General features: G+C 40.9%; 1 protein-coding gene across 10 annotated transcripts in view; it reads left to right on the top strand.

Moving 5' to 3' along the window:
* Positions 1-24598, top strand: part of PTK2 (protein tyrosine kinase 2) — a 205806-nt gene that overhangs the window by 83897 nt on the left and 97311 nt on the right. For all 10 annotated transcript variants that reach the window (XM_032222562.1, XM_032222560.1, XM_032222556.1 and 7 more), the window contains 8 exons: positions 3008-3234; positions 6023-6189; positions 12608-12695; positions 19728-19807; positions 20706-20768; positions 22352-22406; positions 22687-22827; positions 23707-23784. In XM_032222562.1, the coding sequence (XP_032078453.1) occupies positions 3040-3234; positions 6023-6189; positions 12608-12695; positions 19728-19807; positions 20706-20768; positions 22352-22406; positions 22687-22827; positions 23707-23784 (867 nt within the window). In that variant the 5' untranslated portion in view covers positions 3008-3039. The remainder of the gene's footprint in view (positions 1-3007; positions 3235-6022; positions 6190-12607; positions 12696-19727; positions 19808-20705; positions 20769-22351; positions 22407-22686; positions 22828-23706; positions 23785-24598) is intronic.

The following is a 24598-nucleotide window of genomic DNA, read 5'->3' as shown; positions in this document are numbered from 1 at the left end:
AATGGAACAGCTTGCCTTCAGAGGTTTGGGGTGCTCCATTACTGGAGGCTTTCAAAAAGTGACTGGACAGCCACTTGCTTGAAATGGTATAGGGCAAGGGTCTCCTTGGCAACTTTAAGACTTGTGGACTTCATCTCCCTGAGTTCCTCAACCAGCTTGCTGGCTGAGGAATTCTGGGAGTTGAACTCCACAAGTCTTACAGTTGCCAAGGTTGAAGACTCCCAGTTGGACACCCCCGGCATTCACATGTGACCCCCCCCTCGCATGTGCACGTGATCCCCTTGTACGTCCCATGCCCCCATGCATTCATGTGTGATCTCACACATGCGACCCACCCTTGCGCATGCACGCACAACGCCACCCCACACGCCTTGCGCATGCCCAACAGAGACCCAAAGGCCCGCTGGCCCGCTGGAGGTGCATGCACATACAGGTCAGAGCTGAATGAAGGCGACAGCTCGCATGCCATCAGAGAGGATGCTGGCACACCTGCCATAGGTTCACCATCTCGGCTATATACCATCTGGATAGGTTTATCTCTTGGAACAGGGATGTCCAACCTCGGCAATTTTAACACTAATGAACTTGAAGTCTCAGAATTCTGGCTGGAGAATTCTGGGACTTGAAGTCCATTAGTATTAAACTTGCCAATGTTGGACACCCGTCTTGAAGTTTCTTAGTAAAGCAGTACTTCCATGCTCTTTTCCCTCTCCCCCAGATTAGCCCTCAGTGCACTCCAGTCATGGGGCTTGGGTCCCCCAGATTTGGGCTTACAATTTTCTGATTATCTATTATGACAGTAGACAAAACAAGGAAGCAAAGGCAGGCTTCAAATGTTATTAGGTTTAAGACTGAAGCAAATAAAGGCAGTTCATTATATTTCGGCAAATGCATTTAACTCCAGATACGATTTATGGAAACCATTTATAAGAGTCAAAGCTACATTTCAGTAAGATCAGATTTTTTAATTATATCTTGTGTTAAGCATCTTGAAATTAGTGCAAATGAGAACAGTTAAGATTTGGTCAAATTATTCTTTTCATTCCTTTCATTCAGTCACCTTTCATTCTTCAGGATATTCTTTTGTTTTGTTTTGTTTCTTATTATATCAAATTTCCTGAAAGCTGCAATATGTGATCTTGGACAATCCTATGTAGGCTGTTAAACTGCTAAATTACATTTTAGTTTTTTGGCAGGGTTATTACAACATAGCTAGCTAGCTTAACTGCAGTAGAGGTGACTGTGGGAACAGTGACAGAAATAATAAGGGTCTTGAATCTTAAATATCTTGGAGGCATTTTTCCTTTGCTTGATCTTAATTTTAACAGAAATGCTCATGAAAAGTGGACCGGGGGGAGGGGAGGAGGACCTAGTACCAGTATAGCTTCCAACATAATTTAATTAGTCGCCAAGGAAAAAAATGTATTATTTCTAAGGTTTATTTCTATACTAGACTGCAGCCTCTCTTTATAAAATCATTTTTAAAAATCAAGATAATTTTTGCAGGACCACCTTCATTTTGTAGGAGAGAAAACTGGAGGTCTTGAGCTTCTTCAAAAATCTTTTTTTGAGTTAGACCCCTGACCCACAAGTTTTTTTTCCTGATGCTACCTATTCCTCCCTGAATTTTCACATTTTATAAAGATTTTTTTTTTAAAAATCCAGCAACTATCATCCAGCCTATCCATTTTCTTCTTAACCTTCAGTCAGATGAAGCTACTTTCCTGAAATTTCCTCAAGGAAAAAGAATTGCAATGCCTCTCTTGAACAGTGCTTAAGGCATTATGTAAAGTCGATGAAGGTTGCGTCAATATACTGACAGTTAAAGCAGTATTAATTAGGCTCCTGCAACCTTGCAGTTCTCCCACTCCTTGTGCCTTTTCTTCAAGGTTTTCATTTATATTCTGCACTGTTGCATTTGGAAATTACTTTGGAAACTACTAGCAGGGAAACTCAGCGGTCAATATGCTGTTATTATCTCATGAAACTCTTATCTCAACCCCTGCTAGCTTTAAGTTCCATGTAGAACCAGAGATGTACTATAGGGATGATCAGACTACATGGATCCTTTAAAGCAGTGTTTCTCAACCTTGGCAACTTGAAGATGTCCGGACTTCAAGTCCCAGAATTCCCCAGCCAGCGAATGCTGGCTGGGGAATTCTGGGACTTGAAGTCCGGACATCTTCAAGTTGCCAAGGTTGAGAAACACTGCTTTAAACTACTTTTGTGCCACTAAATTTTCTATAGAGTTAACTCCTTTCCTTCCTTCCTCCCTCCCTCTCCTTCATTTCCTTTTTTTTTTTAAAGTAAAGGATAATCTCATCTCCCCAATTGCAAGAATTAAAGTGGCATGCCATCTGCTAGCCATTATATCCTGGTCTCTGACCACTGGAGCTTTTAACTGCTGACTTTGATTTTAGGTGTGGGAACTGTGCAGTGGCTGCTGGCATTAGATGTATTTTTGGATTGTTTTGAATGGCTTTTAAAATTAAGAAAGTGTGTTTACTCATTTGGTTTGATTTAGTGTTAAAAACTAGATATACATCTTTGATGTGTGCTTGTTTTGAAGCAGACCCAGACTGTGTTCAATAAAACCGACATTTCATAAATATATAAGTAACCTAAGCAAGGTTAGATTAACCTAGCAAGATGCATTTGAGTAGTAATTTCTATTTCGATTTTTTCCCTCCCCTCAACATTCTTGTTAAGGTGAGATACCCTGCTCATCAGAATGCTTTGTCTTTGACAACCGTGCCATTAAAATGTGTGCATCACAGTCCTAATAAAGTCTGACTTTGGAAATTGTAGCGCAATAACGAAGTATAAATTTCAGTGTGGAGCCTGATGAGATTTACTGTTTAATTTTAAAAAGTCATTATTCATGAGGAATAGAAACTAATCTTTGGAGATATTGATTTATTATAGAATATAAACGGTATGTTTCAATTAAGATGGCTCTGGAGATTTGTGAGACTGAGGAGCGTGCTTTGTTTTCTTCCCATTTCAGAATATGACAGATACCTAGCATCTAGCAAAACGATGGCAGCAGCTTATCTAGACCCAAACTTGAATCACACGCCAAGCTCAAGCACAAAAACACACCTCAGTTCTGGGGTGGAACGTTCTCCAGGGACAATGGAACGGGTCCTGAAGGTTTTCCATTATTTTGAAAGCAACAGTGAACCAACAACGTGGGCCAGTATTATCCGACATGGAGATGCCACAGATGTTTGGGTGAGTTGATTTCATGTTTTCAAACATTTTAGATATTCTGATGTGGAAGCCATTCTCATAAGGTAAGCCAAGTAACTTTTGTTGGCTGTGTAACACAAATGTTGAGTGCTCTAGTTGTTTCTCTTTCTTCATGGACTCTTAGACTTGAAAGATATGAGAGTTGAAGTCCTAAAGTTGCTCCTTGAAAAACATGGGATTACACTTAATTATGCTATGGTTTTCCCAGTTGCAATCTATGGCTGTAAAAGTTGAAAGGCTGAACGCCAAAGAATGGAGGCCTTTGAACTATGGTGCTGGAGAAGATTCCTGCGAGTCCCTTGGACTGCAAGGCCATCCAACCGGTCAGTCCTAGAGGACATCAACCCTGGCTGCTCTTTAGAAGGCCAGATCCTAAAGATGAAACTCAAATACTTTGGCCACCTAATGAGAAGGAAGGACTCCCTGGAGAAGAGCCTAATACTGGGAAAGATTGAGGGCAAAAGAAGAAGGGGATGACAGAGAATGAGGTGGCTGGCTGGAGTTTCCGAAGCGAGTCTGCGTGAGCTTAAATGGACTCTGGGGGATGGTAGAGGACAGTAAGGCCTTGAGGAAAGTTGCCCATAGGATCGTGATGGGTTGGACAGGACTTCACAAGTAACAACAACACTTGATTATATATAAAAATTCAAACTTAGAACACCATACCGATTTGCCTTAGGGTTGACAGTGAAGATGTGGAGGTGATGAATAGCTTCTGCTTTTTAGGAATAGTGAAACAGTACCTGATAGTAGTATTTTATATATTTTTAAATTTAAAAGCAACATCTTTTTTTTTAAAAAAAACTCCCTCTGATTAATATTGGCATCTTCTAGGCTAGAAAACAAGCACCACATAGAAATGATATTGAAACACCATTTATTTTAACTCATTTCTTCTTTTCTCATAGTTCAACATTTTGAACAGAACTGCCCTGTCGGAGAGATAGGCAGCATATAAATTTAATAAGAAAAATATGTGAATAAACATTTTATTATCCTTCTTTTTTTGGCGACCACCAGTAGGAAAAGCATTGCAGAATATCAGTTATAGGACAATTCTTTGTAAGGAAAAGGTCAAGGTTGTGCTATTGTTTTATGGTATTGCAGAATTTTGAAAAATTGTATGTTCAGCTTCTCAGATCATTGGGAAAAAGCTACAATTTGCAAAGTTGCATTGTTTCCAAAAGAGCTATCACATTGTCCTGAAATCCAGCCTTATACAGTAGCATTATGGTGTCCTTAACTTGATGATTCTTTCTGAACACCCATGGAATGGTTTGGGGTTTCCTGTCTGAGCAGTGGATTGGACTAGAACAGGAGTGTCAAACTCAAGGCGTGGGGACCGGATTTGGCCTATGGGGCTGATTCGCACGCGGCCCTCTGAAGTTCCATTTTCACTGGCAGAGGATTGCAGGAGGCCATTGCAGCCAAAAACTGAGCTCGGAAAGCCTGTTTTCGCTGATAGAGCGCTTGGGCTGCCACCAGCACCCCCAACACGAATCATATTGAGCTGGCCACACCTACCCTGGCCACGTCCACCCAGACCCCCGAGGTCAAACACAACCCTGATGCAGCCCTCAATCTCAAAGTGAATTGAATTTGACACCCCTGCATGTTCTGACAAAGGCTTCCCAAGAGCATGAAGCAAACTGACCAAAACCCATTTTATTAATGTACTGTGAATTCTGCTCATTCACATCCAGCAAAGTCTTTCAAGGGAGGATTTACAATCACAGACTTTATCTGGCTTGGAGAGCTGCCAGGCCGATATCTGCAAAACTTGGCGAGGAGACTCGGAGAGTCACGAACCAATTAAGTGAACAAATTGTCTCCTGCAAACTCCACTCCCCTGTCGCTCCTCTTTTATTTCCTCTGGGAGGGGCCATTCATCGTCCACCTGTGGCCTTATTCCCAAGCCGACCCCTGTTCTTTAGCTATTCCCTTTGTCTGGCAACTCTGCGCATGCGCACACTGGGAACAAGCTCCAGCTGTTCTTCTGCCTCACTGGTGCCTGACTCTGAAGGCAGCTGATAACTGGCATAATGCTCTGCCCCCCTCTCTGCCTCCGATGCAGAGCACTTGTCAGAGTCTTCCCTAGACTTCAGGACTGGCCCAGGTTCCTCCCCAACTTCCTCACTGTCCAAATCTGCTGCCAGATCCGCTGGCGGGCCACAACACTGGACTAGAAGACCTCTAAGGTTCCTTCCAACTCTGTTATTATGAGCCATCATACTTGGCAAGCAAGTATTAATTTGAACATCTGTATATCACCCCAAACCACCCAGAATCGCTTGATAGTGAGTGGCACATTAATTCAATAAATAAAAAAATTACTAAAACTACTGACTGCAAGCTGAGTAAAAGCCACCATTTTTCTGCATGAGGCTGCAGTAGAAATTCCTTACCTTTTCCTCTGTCTCATGGCTTCTAGTCATTCTAGTCATTGTGAAGAATACCTATACTTTCTTAATACTTTTTATTCACTTGCCAGAAGTAGAATATTTAATATTGGACAACGAACTAAAATTTCAGGCATCTTCCAGTGTAAACATGTGATATTGTTTGGCTTTTGCAAGATCATGTATGAATGTTTACGGCTAATGTTTCATTATTAAACCCTCTTATTCAGACACAATTTATGCAAAGCATTTATTATGTTATATCATTCCCTTTTATATCAGAATATGCATTTGAGAGGTGCTCAGAAAAACTATAAAACATATTTTCTATCAAACTAAACATTTTATTCTTTCCCCTCTCCCACCTTTAGGGCATAATTCAAAAGATAGTGGACTGTCACAAAGTAAAAAATGTAGCCTGCTTTGGTTTACGACTTAGTCACCTACAGTCTGAGGAAGTTCATTGGCTGCATCCGGATATGGGGGTCTCAAACGTGAGAGAGAAATTTGAACTAGGACATGCACCAGAGGAATGGAAGTAAGGTTCATTTCCATCTTACAAATGCAAAACATTGGATTTAATTGCCTGAGTGTATAAATTGCATCGTAGCCTGTTCATGGGTTGAAATAACCACGATGAAGTTTACAAGGAGATGGCTTTCTTCCTGCTGCTTCGGAATAGAGACGGTGTGATACTGGTTGTTTTGGCAAAACTACAGAAAGGGAGATCTGTTTTTAGGGTGATGTAGGAGTTGACCTGGCTGAGCCCGAGGATGGGGTCAAACACATCATCAGTTTGAAGTCACTGCGCCTCGTAAGAAACCTTAGTCCAGCCTCCCCCTCCCCTTCCGAAGCCTGTTGAGGTTTATCTGGCACCAATCTGCCTTGACCATTAGTAGATCAGATTCTTGAGTAGTGCGGTGGCCCAGAGGTAGCGCTCTCACCTTACAATCAGGAGGCTGTGAGTTTGATCTTAGGTAGAGGTAGATATTTCTCTCTGGGGACAATGAGAATATATCTGCTCAACAAAGTTTTGCATTGGCGACAGGAAGGGCATCCGGCCAGTAAACACTCAACTCCATTCAGTTGCCTGGACTCCACCCCGCAAGGGATTATGGGGGTCATTTTAAAAGAAGATAATGATTAATAGATCAGATTCTTGTTTGTAAGTTGCATGGAATAAACCCATAGTGCTTTTGAACTCTACCCTGATTCCTGGTTTCTTGCGTCTTAACAGATTAGGGTAAAAAATAGAACAAAATAGGAAGGTGATAAATGCAAACCGCAAAAAGATAGGAGAGTGGCTGGCAGCCTCACCAAATCAAAGTTGTGTCCCAAATGGCTTATCTGCTGTTCCAGCGGTTGACAGCAGGAAAAATGGGCCTCCTTATCTGCTCTGCATTAATCCTGCCAACAAGGCAATGAGGAAAGACTTCTAATATGTAGAAGTCCATGAGTGGAATGAAGAGCGGTGGATGGAATAAGACAAAGGCAGAAACCAGGAAGTGTAAAGCAAGGAGAGGATGTAATTGTCTTCTCTAAGCCCATCCAAACACCCAGACACTCTTGTCTATCTTAAGCTGTTGTAAGGTGTTTCTAACTACTTCTTCTTTTAATGTGAACGTGTGTGCCATCTTGTGGATCGTCTTCTGGAATAGACAGAGCATGCACGTACTTTAAGATTAATATGGTGATTTATTTATTCGGAGATTATGTATTTTACAAGCGGTACATGACCACATGTTCTGGCTTTGCCTGTCTTTGGGTGCAGGGGTCATCGATTGAGAATAAAACCCCTCTGAAATAATTCTCTCCACACTTATCTGGAGTGTTAAGTTCTGGAGGAAAAAATGCCACTAACTCCTTTGAATATTGAACATCTTGAATGTATTAAATATATCAATATATCTTTTTTGGGGGGGTTGTGTTTTTTGGTAAAAAATATAGCTATGAAACCTAAAAATACACAGTTTCATCTAAGCATTCAGTGGGCCTCCCTGATCTTAATGCATTATGGAATGAAGGTATTTATTTAACAATCCTGTTACATCTGATGTTCAGGTGATCAGGTCCTACACAATCCCTTAGGAACACACTGACAGCGGTGTTGGCGGAGTTAAATTATTCAAAATATTTCCAGTGTGTCACTTCATGCTTTATCAAAACTGTACAGCCTGCCTTGCTGTCTTAAAGTGGGGGATAATGTAGAAGTTGCTGTCAGGTTTTTCTTAATACCATAAAGCAAGCGTTTGGGATCAGATGACAGCACATGCAAAAGTTTAAATTAGCATTTTTTTTTAAAAAAAAAGGAATCCTGGAAGACTGTTTCAATTTAATGCTTTGCTGCATTCTAATCATATATTAACTGGAATTCTTGTCTAAACGGCTTTAACGTTCTTTAAAGGAAGAAATCTTACAAACATATAAAAAGAGGCTTAGTAATGCCAGCAAGAATCAGGAAATGTGATGGCTTATTTCTGGCATTTATGAATACTTTTTCAGTTTCTTTTCCTCAGTTAACTAGAAGACTCTGATTTGTAATATGTTGGAATGAACACCAGGCTTAGGTACACACACAAGAAATGGGCTAATAATAGCTGCTTTCTGGCCATATCTCATTAACATTTCCCTTTTTACATTATAGAATTTTCTTTGGAAAAATATATAGGTGCACCATCTTCATCTCTGTTATTTTTCACAATCATATTTAAGATCTCTAATGGTGTTAGCAGAATGTTAGGGCGCAAACTTTAGGAAGTACAGTATGCAAAAGAGCTTTACAGAGTGACATAGTGGTTACATTTCTGGAAACCAGGAGCCTGAATTCTAGTCCTGCCTCAGGCATGAAAGCCGGCTGGGTGTCTTTGAGTCAATCACTAGGAGACTGTGAGTTCTAGTCTAGTCCTGCCTTAGGCATGAAAGCTGGCTGGGTGGCTTTGGACAATCACCAGGAGACTGTGAATTATAGTCCTGCCTTAGGCATGAAAGCCAGCTGGGTGTCTTTGAGTAAATCACAAGGAGGCTGTGAGTTCTAGTCCTGCCTCAGGCATGAAAGCTGGCTGAGTGGCTTTAGGCCAGTCACCAGGAGACTGAATTCTAATCCTGCCTTAGGCATTAAAAACTGGCTGGGTGGCTTTGGGCCAATCACCAGGAGACTGAGAGTTCTAGTTCCACCTGAAGTGCAAAGCCAGCTGAGTGATTTTGAGCCAGCCCTAGGAAGCAGGCAATTGCAGGCATTTTTTGAAACCTTGCCCCCCAAAAATTCAGGGGAGTTGCCAAGAATCAAGATGGACTCATAAGCTCACACAGGTATGCTACATTTCTCATACGAACATCTTTGTGGCATTGTTAGCAGGTGTTCCACAAAGGCATATTATTTGTCCTAACTTGGTTTGAAGTAATAAATCATCTTTCTGGCATTTAGGGTGTCCCAACAGTTATTTTAAAAGTGAAATTGGCAATTGATAGATATACCCATCTTGACTTAAGGGAAGGACAGTTCTGAAGGATAACAAATCATAAATAATGAATAACATGGATACAGAAAATTGCTACGATGGTGCAGAATACAAATATAGGAACATCAGAGTTGCCCACTGAAGCTCCCGAGCCGCAGCTTAATAGAAAGAAAAGCTGTAAGTGTCTTGTGATCAAAGTTATTCCTCTCTGGAGGCTTCTGGAGGCCATTGACTAGGTTGCAAAGAAAAGCTTTCTCAGTGACTGATCATTGGAAAAACCGAATGCCTGAATTACTTCCTTTTACAACTAAACCAGAAGGGAAAGCTACTTACTTTCACTAGCTCCATTTTACTGCAATATTTTAATGCCTTGCTATTATTTCAAAAAACCCTTCAACTCATAGTAGTAAGATGCTTCCGATGTGTACGACAAATGGTGTGATACTTTTCCCCTGGACCTAACATTCCTCTTCCTCCCTATTACACAACCATATGTGTCTTCCTTTGACTCCTACTTTGTCAGACCTATTCATATAATTAATTTATATACCATTTTTAGAAGCACTCAAGGTGCTGAACATATCGAATACTCCTTCCTGCTCCTATTTTCCCCACAACTACAACCTTGTAGGGTGAGTTGGACTGAAAGAGTGTGAGTGGCTCAAAGTCACCCAGCTTGCTTTCATAGTTAAGGTGGTGCTAGAACCCACTTTCTAGCTCGGTGCCTTAAGCACTAGACCAAGCTCTCACCACTAGACCCAATGCACAACTGCCTTGCAATAATGAGCACCTTAGAATGAGAGCACCCTACATAGCCCAAGATACACAATACACATGTACATGCCTCTGTTGTTTGCACAGGTGTGCGACCTCCACAACCCCAGACGAGTGAGCTGGGAGGACAAATAAGGATCAGCAATCCATGATCATCAGAATTGCATGTGCAAAGCCAAACCCTGAAAAGATTTCTAACCTTCCAGGACCAGTCAGTTGTTGGTCCATCTAGGCTTACTCCTAATTTTGGGGCTTCAGTGGCCAAATCCTCTCGAATTTGCAATTCCTTTTAAATAAACTCCTGACGCTCAAAAAACCCTTAACGACTGGAGGACTTGTGGACTTCATTTCCCAGAATTCCTCAGCCGGCCATACTGGCTGGGGAATTCTGAGAGTTGAAAGTCCACAAGACTTCAGCTTGCCAAGATTGGGCACCCTTGCTCTAGACCAGGGGTCGGCAACCTTGAACACTCAAAGAGCCACAAAGGTCCTAACGGGAAGCCCCTCGTTCAATTTTGGAGCTTACCGGAAGTCTGGTTCTCCCATCATAGAGTCTCCTCCTAGAGCAGCATCCTTTTTCCTCTATCTTTCCTAACTAAAATCCCTATCAATTATGAAGCTGACCGGCAACAGGGAGCTGCAGCAGAGGGATGAAAGAGCCACATGTGGCTCCAGAACAGCAGGTTGCTGACCCCTGGTTTAGACGGCTCCGGTAGGAGAGAACATAAGTAGCTGGAGGTTGCCGGTTTCTTCTGAATGTGATTGTCTCCCTCCAGCTGTTTCATTACCAGGCTAGGTAACCTCTGTGTGAAGGGGACTGAAGTCTGCTTATATGTGGTGGCTTGCCTTACCTGTCTTCGGTGGGATGGCTTTGTAGCTTTGATAATGCTTCTTCGTTGGTGTTGTTCTGGTGATGTTTCCCACTGATCTGGATGGTGGCTGCTCTTGAGAGTTGGAGAAACTCTGTTGTAAGGCTCTGAAGTACAGTTGGTTCTCAATTTACAACCACAGTTAAGCCCCAAATTTCAGGTATTAAGTGAAACATTTCTTACGTGAGTTTTGCCCTATTTTACCACCTTTCCTGCCACAGTTGCCAAAGCGAATCACTGCATTTGATCAGTTAGTGACCCGGTGGTTAAGTGAATCTAGCAATAGCAATAGCAGTTAGACTTATATACCGCTTCATAGGGCTTTCAGCCCTCTCTAAGCAGTTTACAGAGTCAGCATATTGCCCCCACAGTCTGGGTCCTCATTTCACCCACCTCAGAAGGATGGAAGGCTGAGTCAACCTTGAGCTGGTGAGATTTGAACCGCCAAACTGCAGGTAACAGTCAGCTGAAGTGGCCTGCAGTACTGCACTCTAACCACTGCGCCACCTCAGCTCTTCCTACTGATTTTGCTTGCCAAAAAGATGATCCCATGACCTTGGGGCGCAGCAATTGTCATAAGTATGAACCGATTGCCAAGCGTCTACATTTTGATCGCATTATCATGGGGATGCTACCAAAGCTTGTAACTGTAAAAAATGGTCGGCCGTTGCTTTTTTCAGTGCCGTTGTAACTTTGAACGGTCACTAAATGAACGGTTGTAAGTTGAGGACTCCCAGTAGTAGAAAGAACAGATGTGGATAGAGAGAAAAACCTTCTTTCTCCCCATGACTGGCATTTCGGAGATGCACCAATGGGAGTTTTTATCCTAATGCTATTAGTGGTGATGGGCTAATTATGGGAAATTTAATGGCTTCCGTCACTCCGTCCCACAGTCACATGTCCCAATTTACTGACTGTTCCTTGTGAGTCCTTTATACTAGCAGGACTGTCCTAATGATGCTCTGGTTTCATCAACATATTGCTCTCAAAATACCTGTATTGATTTTTTTAAAGCACTTTGGGGGGAAATCCAGTCTTCTATTATTGAGTTACATAAGCAGCTTTGGCCACTGTACCAGATTGGTTGGCTTTTGCATAGAGGAAAAAAAATAACAATAGAATACCTCCCAAGGCTCTCTCTCTCTCTCTCACAAGTATTAAATGTTGTTCCACAGTCTCTTAATCTTCAGAAACGATTTAGTACTAAAGGGGCATAAAGAGATGAAGTAAAAAGGCTCAAAAAGCCTTCAAAATAATGGAAGCCTTTGAAAGCCACTCGTGATGGAACTGGAAGCAATTCATGTAGTTATAGTCCATTTTAGGATTCTGACATGATTTTCTCCTCCCTTGTTCATTATGAGTCCATCTTGATTCTTGGCAACTCCCCTGAATTTTTGGGGGGCAAGGTTTCAAAAAATGCCTGCAATTGCCTGCTTCCTAGGGCTGGCTCAAAATCACTCAGCTGGCTTTGCACTTCAGGTGGAACTAGAACTCTCAGTCTCCTGGTGATTGGCCCAAAGCAAGCAAAGTCAATGGGAGCAGCCAGATTGGCTTAACAACCAAATAACTGTAGTGATTCACTTAACAATTGTGAGCCAGAAAGGTCATAAAATGGAACAAAATTCATTTAACAACTTTGTCTTGCTTAGCAACAAATATTTTGGGCTCAATTGTGGCTGCAAGTTGAGGACTATCTGTACTGTAAATACGGTGGCAAATACCAGGTGTGAAAATCAGTTGAAATATTAATATCTTGTTTTTATTGACAAGGTATTTTTCTGTTTTTTTTTATATTGCATAATTGCTGTAATATTTAAAAGGCAGTGGTACTAAATTCTCTTTTCCTTTGCTCTAGATATGAATTGCGAATTCGATACTTACCGAAAGGATTTCTGAGCCAGTTTACTGAAGATAAGCCAACGTTAAATTTTTTATACCAGCAGGTAAAAGTCAACAGAAAAAAATGTAATAGATTTTGAAAATATTTTTCAAGAATGGAAAATATATTTTATTTATGTAAGGAATGGTACCAACAGATACCGGATTTTTTGGAGTATAAGACGCACCTTTTTTCCACCCTAAAAGAGTGTGGAAATGTTGGTGAGTCTTATACACCCAATATAGCCATTTTTAGCCTCCTGACGTCCCACCCCCACACCCCATTTTTGTGAAAAATAGGCCGTTTTTTGCAAAAACAGGCATTTTTTTGCCTTCCCTCAGCTTCCAGCAGCCCCCTGCAGGTTTCAGCAGGGCTGGAGCAAGGCAAAAGGGGTGTGTGCTTCTGGAGACTGAGGGAAGGCAAAAACTTTTTTTCCTTACTTACCTCTTTGAAATCTTGGTGCGTCTTATACGCGGTGCGTCTTATAGTCCGAAGAATATGATAATACTTTTAGTAAAAACATTTTATTTGAAAGAATAATTTTTAGGAGAAAAGGGGTTTTATATTTCAGTGCATCAACTCATTGATTATTTTAGACTCTTCCAGAATTCAAGTTTGATACTTTGGGTGAATTCTTCAGATTTTCCAAACATTTATTGTGTAATGTTATTCATTTTTTTCAGATGTTGCAATGTTGTAAATTTTAAATCTGTGACAACTTCAGTAATAATTCAAGGAAAAAAATAACTGTATTGTGGTCAATAACCAGCACAAAAGAATTGGTATTCAAATATTCAACACATCCCAAACTAAATTGACAATGCCAGGATAATTAAGAAAAGTACATACCATACAAATAAAATATGGAGTAAATTCTGATTAAAAAAGATTTTTCTGCAATTTTGAGGGGGAAAAAAGATACCACTGCTTTCTGTGATTTAGTTCTTCAAGCATTAAGACCTCTTTCTGAGTCTTGTGTGGAAACCTGGAAAAAATGCCTAATTTAATGGATAGCAAAGATAATACAGTATTACTTTTGGGCAAAATCCAAAACTCTCATTTTCAAATCATGAACAGCTGTACAAAGTTCTAAAATATTTTTTGCATGCCGCTTTATTACTAGTTTGAGGAATACTTTATTTTTTTAATTTAATTTTTTGTATAGATGAATGATACATAGCCATTTTTTGATTATTCTAGCATTCTATTTATTGTGATTTTTAGACACTTCTTTTACTTGTTCTAGTATTTAAACTTAGATAATCTTTGATCTTTAGACCAGGGGTCTCCAACCTTGGCAACTTTAAGACTTGTAGACTTCAACTCCCAGAATTCCTCAGCCAGCAAATCAAAGCTGGCTGAGGAATTCTGGAAGTTGAAGTCCACAAGTCTTAAGGTTGCCAAGGTTGGAGACCTCTGCTTTAGACTGCTGCTCAGCTATGGATTTGAGCCCCATTCTATCTGGGCCTCAGTTTGCTTCAATTAACCAGCACAACAGAGTAAAAGAAAACTGTCATGCAGCTCTCAATTTAGGTCCTTTTTTGTCTAAGGCCGTATTCTTTCTCTTGTTTTTGGAGAGGAGAACAAGAAGAAAGAAGCAGGTTTAATCACACGTATCCTGTAAATTAGAAAAAACAATTCAAATGTTTTAAGATCGGCTTGGTAGGTATTTTTATAAGGGGATGAGTTTTAAGAGCCGAGGTGGCACAGTGGTTAGGGTGCAGTACTGCAGGCCACTTTAGCTGACTGTGATCTGCAGTTCAGCGGTTCAAATCTCACCGGCTCAAGGTCGATTCAGCCTTTCATCCTTCCGAGGTGGGTGAAATGAGGACCCGGACTGTGTGGGGGCAAGTTGCTGACTCAATTTGCTAAAAAAAATTGTAAACCACTTAGAGAGGGCTGAAAGCCCTATGAAGCAGTATATAAGTCTAATAAATAAATAAATAAATAAATAAATAAATAAATAAATAAATAAATAATCACTATCAGAAAAATACGTTGTCTTTAAGAAACATTAAGGGTAAGTCATGATTGTTAAATAAGCTGGTTTACATGTTTATACAGTGGTGAGATAAACTTTATGAACTATCAATCCATACTTCTGCAGCATTATAACAAAATATGAATTCATTAAGCAGCTGAGAAGAATATTTGTGTTACAATCCTATATTGCGTTTATTCAACTCTTACTGATTGTAAAATTCCTATGGAATCCTGTGAATTGTAGTTTGGGGTGAGAAGTGAAAGGCTGTGAGTCCCCTAATTGATTTATAGATAATTGGTTTTGAGGATTGCTTGAGAAATCAATTTTCAAGCACCTTTTTGTACAGTTGTAGATATTATGCTTACTTTTTAATGATTCATTTAGTGATGGTTGGAAGTTACAGTGACACTAATAATCAAGTGACTTACGGTGGGCCCTTGTATGTCAAACTCACAGCATCACATTTTCACATGATGTATTGTGACTGTTTTTCCCTTCGCTAAACCAGGGATGGGCGTGGCCAGCACCTGACGCATCTGGCCTGCGGGGTGCGAGTTTGACACCCCTGTTGTACAGCATCCCCGCTGTTGCATGATCAAAATTTGGATGCTTGACAACTGGCTTGCATTTACCACGGTCACGAGATCACCATTGGTGACTTTCCCAGCCAGCTTCTGACAAGCAAAGTCAATGGAGCAGGTTGGATTGATTTAACATCTGCACAGTTCACTTAACAATTGCAGTGTTCGCTTAACAACCGTGGCAAGAAAGGTGATAAAATTGGGTGCAACTTACACTGCCTTGCTTAGCAATGGAAATTTTGGGCTCAAATGTAGGTGTAAGTTGAGGACTATCTGCATGGCCAAGGGCCCTCAGAAGATTGCTTTAAAGTGAGGCATACAAAACTATAATATAAATAAAACATCATTTTATAAATGTATTAGCGTCATCTCTTAGATCCGCAAAACTTACACCAGTAGTCCGCGACATACAACCACAACTGAGCCCAAAATTTCTGTGGCTAAATTAGATGGTTGTTAAGTGAGCTTTGCCCCATTTTATGACTTTTCTTGCCACTGTTGTTAGGAGAAGCGATGCAGTTGTTAAGTTGTAAAGTGAACTTGGCTTCCTCATTGACGTTGCTGGTCAAAAGTTGATCACATGACCCCGGGACACTGCAACTGTCATAAATATGAGCCAATTGCCAAGTGTTTGAATTTTGATGACCACAGGGATGCTGCAGTCGTCATAAGTGTGAAAAGTGGTCATAAGTCACGTTTTCAGTGCCGTTGTAATGTTGAACGATCACTAAATAAATTTAAACCAAGAATTAGCTATATGTGATTTTCTTTCTTGAGCTAAAAGTACAGGAAAATGTGAGAAAATGGTAAGGATCATATTGGTGGCTCGCTCATTTTTTTTTTTTTAAACTTATATACCGCTTCATAGGGCTTTCAGCCCTCTCTAAGCGGTTTACAGAGTCAGCATATTGCCCCCAACAACAATCTGGGTCCTCATTTTACCCACCTCGGAAGGATGGAAGGCTGAGTCAACCCTGAGCCGGTGAGATTTGAACCGCTGAACTGCTGAACTAGCAGTCAGCTGAAGTGGCCTGCAGTACTGCACTCTACCCACTGCGCCACCTCGGCTCATGCTGGAGCCCATCCTCAGGGAACTGCTCCCTAGTAAAATAAGTGCTTTGGGCTATTCTATGAATTGTGTTTATATGGTGCCTTCCTATTGGATGATTGGTGTGTTGAGGCTGGTGATTGGCTGTCATTTCCTTGTGCTGCCAAGCCCTTGGCTCCTAAGTATTTAAATCAGCACAAGGTGCCCGTTTCCCAGCCTTCAATCATTTCCCTGGCTGTTTTTGTACCTGCACGGCCAACAATCTTAGTTGTTGCTGCATAATGAAAGATGGGTTTCAGCATGAGTCAGAAACCTCGGAAGAGTAAAACTCTGGTCCCAGCAACTGACTCAAATTCCCTTTTTTCTCCTGGGACAACATGTATATTTGCCTTCATTCGTGTTTCTGGGAATAATATAGATCTGAAGATTCTGAACGTGTCTCTTATCTGCTCCTCCCACGTGGCACTCTGAGTTTGACAACAACTTGAGGAGTGGGAGAAGAGAGACAGCTGGGGTTTCTCTGAGCGTGGAAAGGATAATTTTAAAGTCATTTTGCATTGCACAGTGCCTGTCAGCAATCGATTCTGTCCCTAGTCATTAACATCCTTACTATTGTGTGACGCCTGTAATTAGGGAAAAATGTCAAAGATCAGCTTGTCTTAATGTGAAAACTGTGACCTTGTTGATGAAGCAGCTGAAGGCAGATGGCTGATTGTTACCACTGTAAGACAAATAATATTTTGAAAGTACCACGAAGAAAAAGCAGCATTGGTTGGTTTTGTTGGAGGCACACAATATTTTGTTCAATTATTCATCTCATCACGAAGCGGGGAGAGGAAGGGGGGGGGGGGGAAAGGCCGAGGGAGAAACGTGGTGAATAACTTTCTACACTCCGTGTCTCAGAATTTATGGTGATTTCATAGAACAATAAATTCGCAGCCATTCAGGAGAAGGTATGAAATTGGATTAGCTTTCTTTTTGAATGATTGAACTCTACAAATTTTACTCAATCATCAATCCAATGCAAGGGGTGCGATATTTAAGGAAATGGCTACTTAAATTATTACGAGGACTCTTCGTGGATGAAAAAAGGTTAAAAGTATAAAAGCATCACAATTTGTAGATATTAGGTTTCGCAGCTACAGCCCTTTCAGAATTTTCAAGGGGCGCTTCTCATAACTAATATTTAGATGTGGGTGCAGATTTGCATGACTTTTAGACATTAGATCTGGCTCAATGAGAATATTTCTGAATGTTACTTGTTTGGAATCGAATAATACTATCTATGTTTTTAAACATCTCATATCCAGTCCTTGAAACAGGGTTCGATATACCTGGTCAGTCTTGCATGAAGCTCAGCCAAAATGTAGAACATAGAACGTATAGTAATAGAAGGGATGTTGGAGGAATACTAATCCAATGGTTTTTAACCTGTGGTCCACGGGCCCCTGGGGGGGCTGCAATGTTGTCAGAGGGAGCATCCGAAGGCTTGAAGAAATGTTGAGTTAATTCTTGGTGGTCTGTGGTCATGCTTCATGGCCACAAAAGCTCTTTGAAGGGCATCCAAGATGAAGAAAAGGTTGAGAACTACAGTTGTAGTCCAAGACTCTGCTCAAGCAGGAGATCCTATACCGTTCTGGACAAATGACTGTTCGACCTCTTCTTGAAAATTCGATTTTCAAAACCTAACTGTGGATGAGAACCCTGAGTCCTGGCATGTATTGCTTAGACCTGGCTGGGCACATGATGGGTGGGTGCCCAGAAAGTTTCAGATTGGGTGCCAGCCACCACTCTAGTAGTGGAGTGCCATTGTTCTGGAGACTGAGGATTGTTAGGGAGCTGCCCTACAGGTATGACTGAATGTGAGATTTGGGTCTCAGAGATCAATTGGGATTCTTGCTACTGTACAAACCGCACTTTCGTGCAGTAGCTTCCTTAGTGTCCCTGTCACATCTGTTTAATGCCATATTTGGGTTGATAGGCTTACAGTTCTGGGGGCTTCACTCTGCTTTCGCTGGGTATGGATTTGAAGGCAAGGTAGAAAATCATGGCTGCCATGATGACTCAGCTTACTGTGGGGTGGATGGGAGGATTGCACATACTTAGGTTTCAGGGCAATGGTAATGTGATCCAGAACCGGAGGATATTATGGTAAACCATTGTCTAGTAGTACCCCTTAACATTTCCTGTTGCCCTCTGGAGCTTACTACTGCATCCTCACATTCCACAGGGGGGAGCTAGACCTACTCATGTTGTCTTCCATGGGTGTTTAATGGATCCGGTTGGGTTTCAAAGGAGCTTGTGGTTGTTCTTGTGGTTGTTGTGGCTTGCCAGTGGCCAACGGAGCTGGAAGCAGATTCAGACAGTGATTGGGGAGGAACATGGGCCAGTCCTGGAGTCTGGGGAAGGCTCGGATGAGGGCTCTGTGTCAGAGGCAGAGACGGGGCCAGAGCCGTATGCCAGTTATCAGCTGCCTTCAGAGTCAGACACCAGTGAGGCAGAGGAACAGCTGGAGCCTGTTCCCAGTGTGCGCATGCGCAGAGTGGACAGACGAAGGGAACAGCTAAAGAACAGGGGTGGACTTGGGAGTGAGGCCACAGGTGGACAATGAATGGCCCCTCCCAGAGGAAATAAAAGGGGAGCAAAAGGGGAGACAATTAGTTCGCTTCATTGGTTCGTGACTCTCCGAGGCTCCTTGCCAAGTTTTGCAGATATTGGCCTGGCAGCTCTCCAAGCCAGATAAGGTCTGTGACTGTAGATCCTCCCTTGAAAGACTTTTCTGGATGTGAATGAGCAGAATCCACAGTAAATTAATAGACTTTTTTTCTCAGGATAAGGAGTTTGCTTCAGGCTCTTGGGAAGCCTCGGTCAGAACAGCGGTTTGGTTCACGGCTGTCCATGAGATCTTGGATGTTTGGAACCAAGCAGCAGCGACTTTAGATCTGAGATCTAAATTGGGATCTGATCTAAATCCTGAGGTGGACTCTCACTGTCTGTAGACCCTGGAGTTCTCCCTGATTTACAGACGATGGAGGATGAAGCAACAGAAAAGTCAGCTGCATTGCCGCTGGAGCAACCATAACTGGATAGAAGACGCTTTATTAGGGTTTACCTTATAGCAATCCCCGCCCCCCAGCAAATTCGGATTATTTCACGCCCTTATTTGCTCATTGTACTCTCTGAGTTCAGGGAAGCCTAATTTCTACAAGGCCAGGAAGGGCTAGGGGAGTATCTTTTAGGTGGCTGTGAAGATTGCTTTTGGCGTCCAATGGATAAAATTGCTCTGAGTTAGACTCCAGCTGAGTTGAATGTAAGAATCTGGAGTTTTCACAGAAGGAGTTGCTTGAACACGATCTGAATCCTGCACAGATTGTAATCTACTTGGAAACATGTTGGATGATTGCGTCTGACCTTTGAATGTATTTGAAATAATTCTTGTGGTTGACTTGTATTTATGACCCATCTCTGCTTGCTTTGCTCCAGGTGAAAAATGACTATATGCTAGAGATAGCAGATCAGGTGGACCAGGAAATTGCCTTGAAGCTAGGTTGCCTTGAAATCCGGTAAGATCATCTTTTAAATATTTATTACTAAATAGAACAACTTCACTTTAATCTTAATGTCCTCATCAGTATGTTCAAGCAGAAACTTCAAAATTTATTGTGGCATAAACAGTAGAATTTTAAAATTTGAATGGTTTTCTTAATGTAACGTTATGCTATATCTGTTCCATTCAAACCTACAATTACAGTGGGGCAAAAAAGTATTTAGTCAGCCACCAATTGTGTAAGTTCTCCCACTTAAAAAGATGAGAGAGGCCTGTAATTGACATCATAGGTAGACCTCAACTATGAGAGACAAAATGGGAAAACAAATCCAGACAATCACATTGTCTGATTTGGAAAGAATTTTTTTGAAAATTATGGTGGAAAATAAGTATTTGGTCAATATCAAAAGTTCATTTCAATACTTTGTTATATATCCTTTGTTGGCAATGACAGAGGTCAAACGTCTGTAAATCTTCACAAGGTTGGCACACACTGTTGCTGGTATGTTGGCCCATTCCTCCATGCAGATCTCCTCTAGAGCAGTGATGTTTTGGGGCTGTCGCTGGGCAACACGGACTTTCAACTCCCTCCAAAAGTTTGACTTTCAGAAATCTGCATAAAGTTTTTAAAACTTTATAATGATTGATTTCCTGTCTGTTTAGTCCAGCAACAGGGGGCTCTTATTAGGCATGTTTCTGAATGTTCCCACTCATCTATGATTTAGTTTGGAATTTCCTAGGTAAGGTAAGTAAATAAATTTTACCCCACCTTTCTGATTATATAAGCATTCAAGGCAGGTTTCAGAAATAACAGATAAAAGCCGAAGTATAATTAACATCAGATTTGAAATCAAGCATTTGGCTTGATTTCGGCTTAGCATTTAAGAGCACTGCCCTTTTTTTTATAATTTCAGGAGATCATACTGCGAAATGAGAGGCAACGCATTGGATAAGAAGTCAAACTATGAAGTCTTAGAGTAAGTATGTGGTTGCATTTTTGTCAGGAATTCTTTCCATTGGAAGGAACACAATTGTTGCTCTTGGAAGTAAAAAGGCAAAGATTGCCATCATTATTCTAATTAAGGTGAGAATTTGTAAAAACCTAGTAAAATTTTGACCTTTGAGCTTATTGAGGACATAAGAGCTCATTGATTCTGGCCTGACCAAGACAAATTGGGTGATTCATAGGCTGACTGGAAATACATAGGATCCTCCTTTTTGGGGGGAAGGGGGGGGGTCATCTTCATTCTGTTAATACTTGTGGGATCAGCTGGTTAGAAGCGCTTTTTACAAAATGGTTTCTAGGTATGTGATTAATCAGTCATGGGACTAAATTATGCCGAGAGTTTAATTATTGATTAGCTCCTGGAAATTTACAGGCTCTGGCTTTGTCTCTCTAATCCTGCTATCCCTGTCCTAACCTAGAATGCAGTTAGCAGAACAAACTGCCCAGCGTGGGATTAAGAAGCCATTGGCATGGGCTGCAGAATACAGTTCTAACCACTTTTCACCAAAGGGCTTGAGGGCTTTGCATCCAGTCCCACGAAAAGGACCTGCTTTGCTATGGCCATTAAAGAGTGGTTTTCTTTTCATTGGCTTTCATGAATTGGTACCATCACAAGGGTGCCTGGAATTTAAAAGGGTTCGTTGCTAAAGCTTTTGTGATGAGCAGGAAATCATTATACATCATGATGGCATTTTTAACTTCAAGGGAGCCTTTGTGGGTCTAGTAGGGTGACGGTGAACCTATGGCACACGTGCCACAGGTGGCACGCAGAGCTCTCTCTGCAGGCACTCCAGCCATTGCCCCAGCCCAGCTCCACCGTGCATGCGTGTGCACCTTCTGTTGGCCAGCGGGTCTTTGGGTCTCTGCCGTGCATGTGCGGGGTTCATGTGGGGGATGCATGCATGTGCTAGGGGATGGGGTGCATGCACAGGGGAGCACCCACATTGCATTTTGGGGTCTCATGCAGCACCCCGCGACACGTTTTGGCTTTCAGGTTGGTGCAGGAGGACTTCCAGGCCCAAAACGGGGCGTCATCTGAACCTGCATAATGTGGGGGGGCAGGGTGCACGTGGGGAGTGTGTGTAATGTACATATTGCAGTATGGGTGCAGGTGCACACGTGTTCCATTGCACGCACGTGTCTGTGCTTTTGGCATGCAACAACAGAAAGGTTAGCCATCTCTTCTCTAGTGCAACAAATCACCACTAATCAGGTGATCCAGAACATTAAATCGGGACAGGAGAGAATAAGGACATATATTTTATATCTTATATTACTTGTAAGAGATGTAAGAATGGAATGACTTGGCCCTGATTGACTGGTTTAGAGAAGGGCTGGTTGAAGGTTTGAGAGATGAGCTGGGAAGGCAGGGCACACTCAAAGTTTAGTGGGAATAACAATGCTTTTTAAAAAAATGAATTTGATTGAATATTGGCATCTACATTTATATCCTAACACAACAATTCTATACTAAAATATAGTATATTATTATTTCACATAGTTAAAATCACAACATTTTTCATGCATCACTTATTTTTGCTTTGCTTATTTCAGGAAAGATGTCGGTTTGAGAAGATTTTTTCCAAAGAGTTTACTGGATTCAGTAAAGGTAATATTGCATTCTGCTCATACATTAGAAATTATTAGACCTTGAGTTTTGATCATTCCATTTTTGGCTATCACCCAAGTATGTTATTGTGATTCATCCATGTATATGACATTTCTTAAAAATGAGATGTTCTTTTTCTAAGGACTTAAAATCTCAAAAACTAAAGATATGTGGTATTGTATCCAGTGCTTTCTATTAGTTCCTAGGCTAGGTGGAACCATCTTGGTACTATGTGGCTTGGATGTGATGCATACTAACATCTGACTATTTCATTATAAAGGCCAAAAATCTTCGAAAAATGATTCAGCAAACGTTTCGACAATTTGCCAATCTCAATAGAGAAGAAAGTATTTTGAAATTCTTTGAGATTCTCTCACCAGTATACCGATTCGATAAGGAATGCTTCAAGTGTGCCCTTGGAGTGAGTATGTTGCTTTCAACTACTGGGACATGGTATAGAATAATTCTAATTGTTAATGTTAAGTTTAGCCCTTTATTGTTAGCTTATCTAAACAGAAGACAGATGGGCTGGATCTTGGGCTACAAAATTTTCTTTATTTGCATATGATGTTGTGTACTATATATTTTTAAATTGTTTAATTATTTTACATTTCTGATAGATCGGGAGTTTAGGAATTGCTAACTAGGTTAAAGAGGTTATAGAGATGTGGAATTATTTTAAAATGGCCATAGTGAGTTTAAATGCAATTTAAAGGCCAGCTAGAGCAATAGTAGTGGAAAATGGGTAACTATGTCTCACCTGTTGTGTTTCTGCTCCCTATTAGAGGGATTGGGGAAATGATTTCATTTTGAAAAAAAATGTGCAATGGTCAAGCCCATGTGTGGCACATTGCAATGACCATTGAAGCATTTGTGCCTTCTGTTTTTAAAATGAGGCAGCCTCTCAAGATGTTGGGAGTTATCGCTCAGGGATATTTATTTTATTTAAATTATTTATATTGCTGCCCATCTTACAATAGTGGATCTGGATTAAAATCAAGATTAAAATACAAACCGCAACATATAACCCATTTTGCCCAAGATTGAAGCAAGAATCCTAGTGACTGAAAAACACATCATCATCAGAGCTTCTGGCCCAAATGTATGGGAGACCAGGTCTTCACTTGCTTGTGAAAGGCTAATATAAGTGTACTCTATTAAGGTTTATCCAGTGTTTGAAATGTAATGTATTAGTCTAGTATCAATTTGTTCCATTGAGTGATAATAAAGATCTTTATTCAGTGTTCAAACATTTTCTTTCCAAATATTTATTGCTTCTTTTCTATATTAACTATAAAAGTCTAGCTGGATTATTTCAGTGGAATTGGCCATCGGTCCAGAAGAAGGAATCAGCTATCTTACAGACAAAGGCTCTAATGTAAGTTTAATTATTGGGATATGATGACTTCATATCTAAGCAGACTTTTACATTTGCCATTACTTTGTGTGGGAACCGGTCCAGTGTTTTTAAGGAAGTTTTTTTAAAATCAGGATACAAAAAAATCATGTACCATGCAGTTTGAAAACATGAAAAAGCAGGTAAATAAATAGGTACCACATAGCTCGAAAGCATGAAAATGCAAGTAGATAAATAGGTACCACGCAGCTCGAAAGCATTAAAATGCAAGTAGATAAATAGGTACCACGCAGCTCGAAAGCATAAAAATTCAAGTAGATAAATAGGTACCATGCAGTTCAAAGCATGAAAATGCAAGTAGATAAATAGGTACCATGCAGCTCGAAAGGATGAAAATGCAAGTAGATAAATAGGTACCACGCAGCTCGAAAGCATGAAAATGCAAGTAGATAAATAGGTACCACGCAGCTCGAAAGCATAAAAATTCAAGTAGATAAATAGGTACCATGCAGTTCAAAGCATGAAAATGCAAGTAGATAAATAGGTACCATGCAGCTCGAAAGCATGAAAATGCAAGTAGATAAAAATAGGTATCACACAGCTCGAAAGCATGAAAATGCAAGTAGATAAATAGGTACCATGCAGTTCAAAGCATGAAAATGCAAGTAGATAAATAGGTCACACTTCAGTGGGAAGGTACAGCATTGTGTTATATTAGGAATATATATATTCCTTTGGCATATAACCATGCTCACCGCATGACCATGAAAAATGTCTTCGGACAACGCTGACTCCCTCAGCCAAGAAACAGTGATGAGCACCGCCACTTAGAATT

Source organism: Thamnophis elegans, chromosome 8, assembly GCF_009769535.1.
Source record: "Thamnophis elegans isolate rThaEle1 chromosome 8, rThaEle1.pri, whole genome shotgun sequence".
Taxonomy (NCBI): Eukaryota; Metazoa; Chordata; class Lepidosauria; order Squamata; family Colubridae; genus Thamnophis; species Thamnophis elegans.
This window is presented reverse-complemented; position numbering and strand designations above follow the sequence as displayed.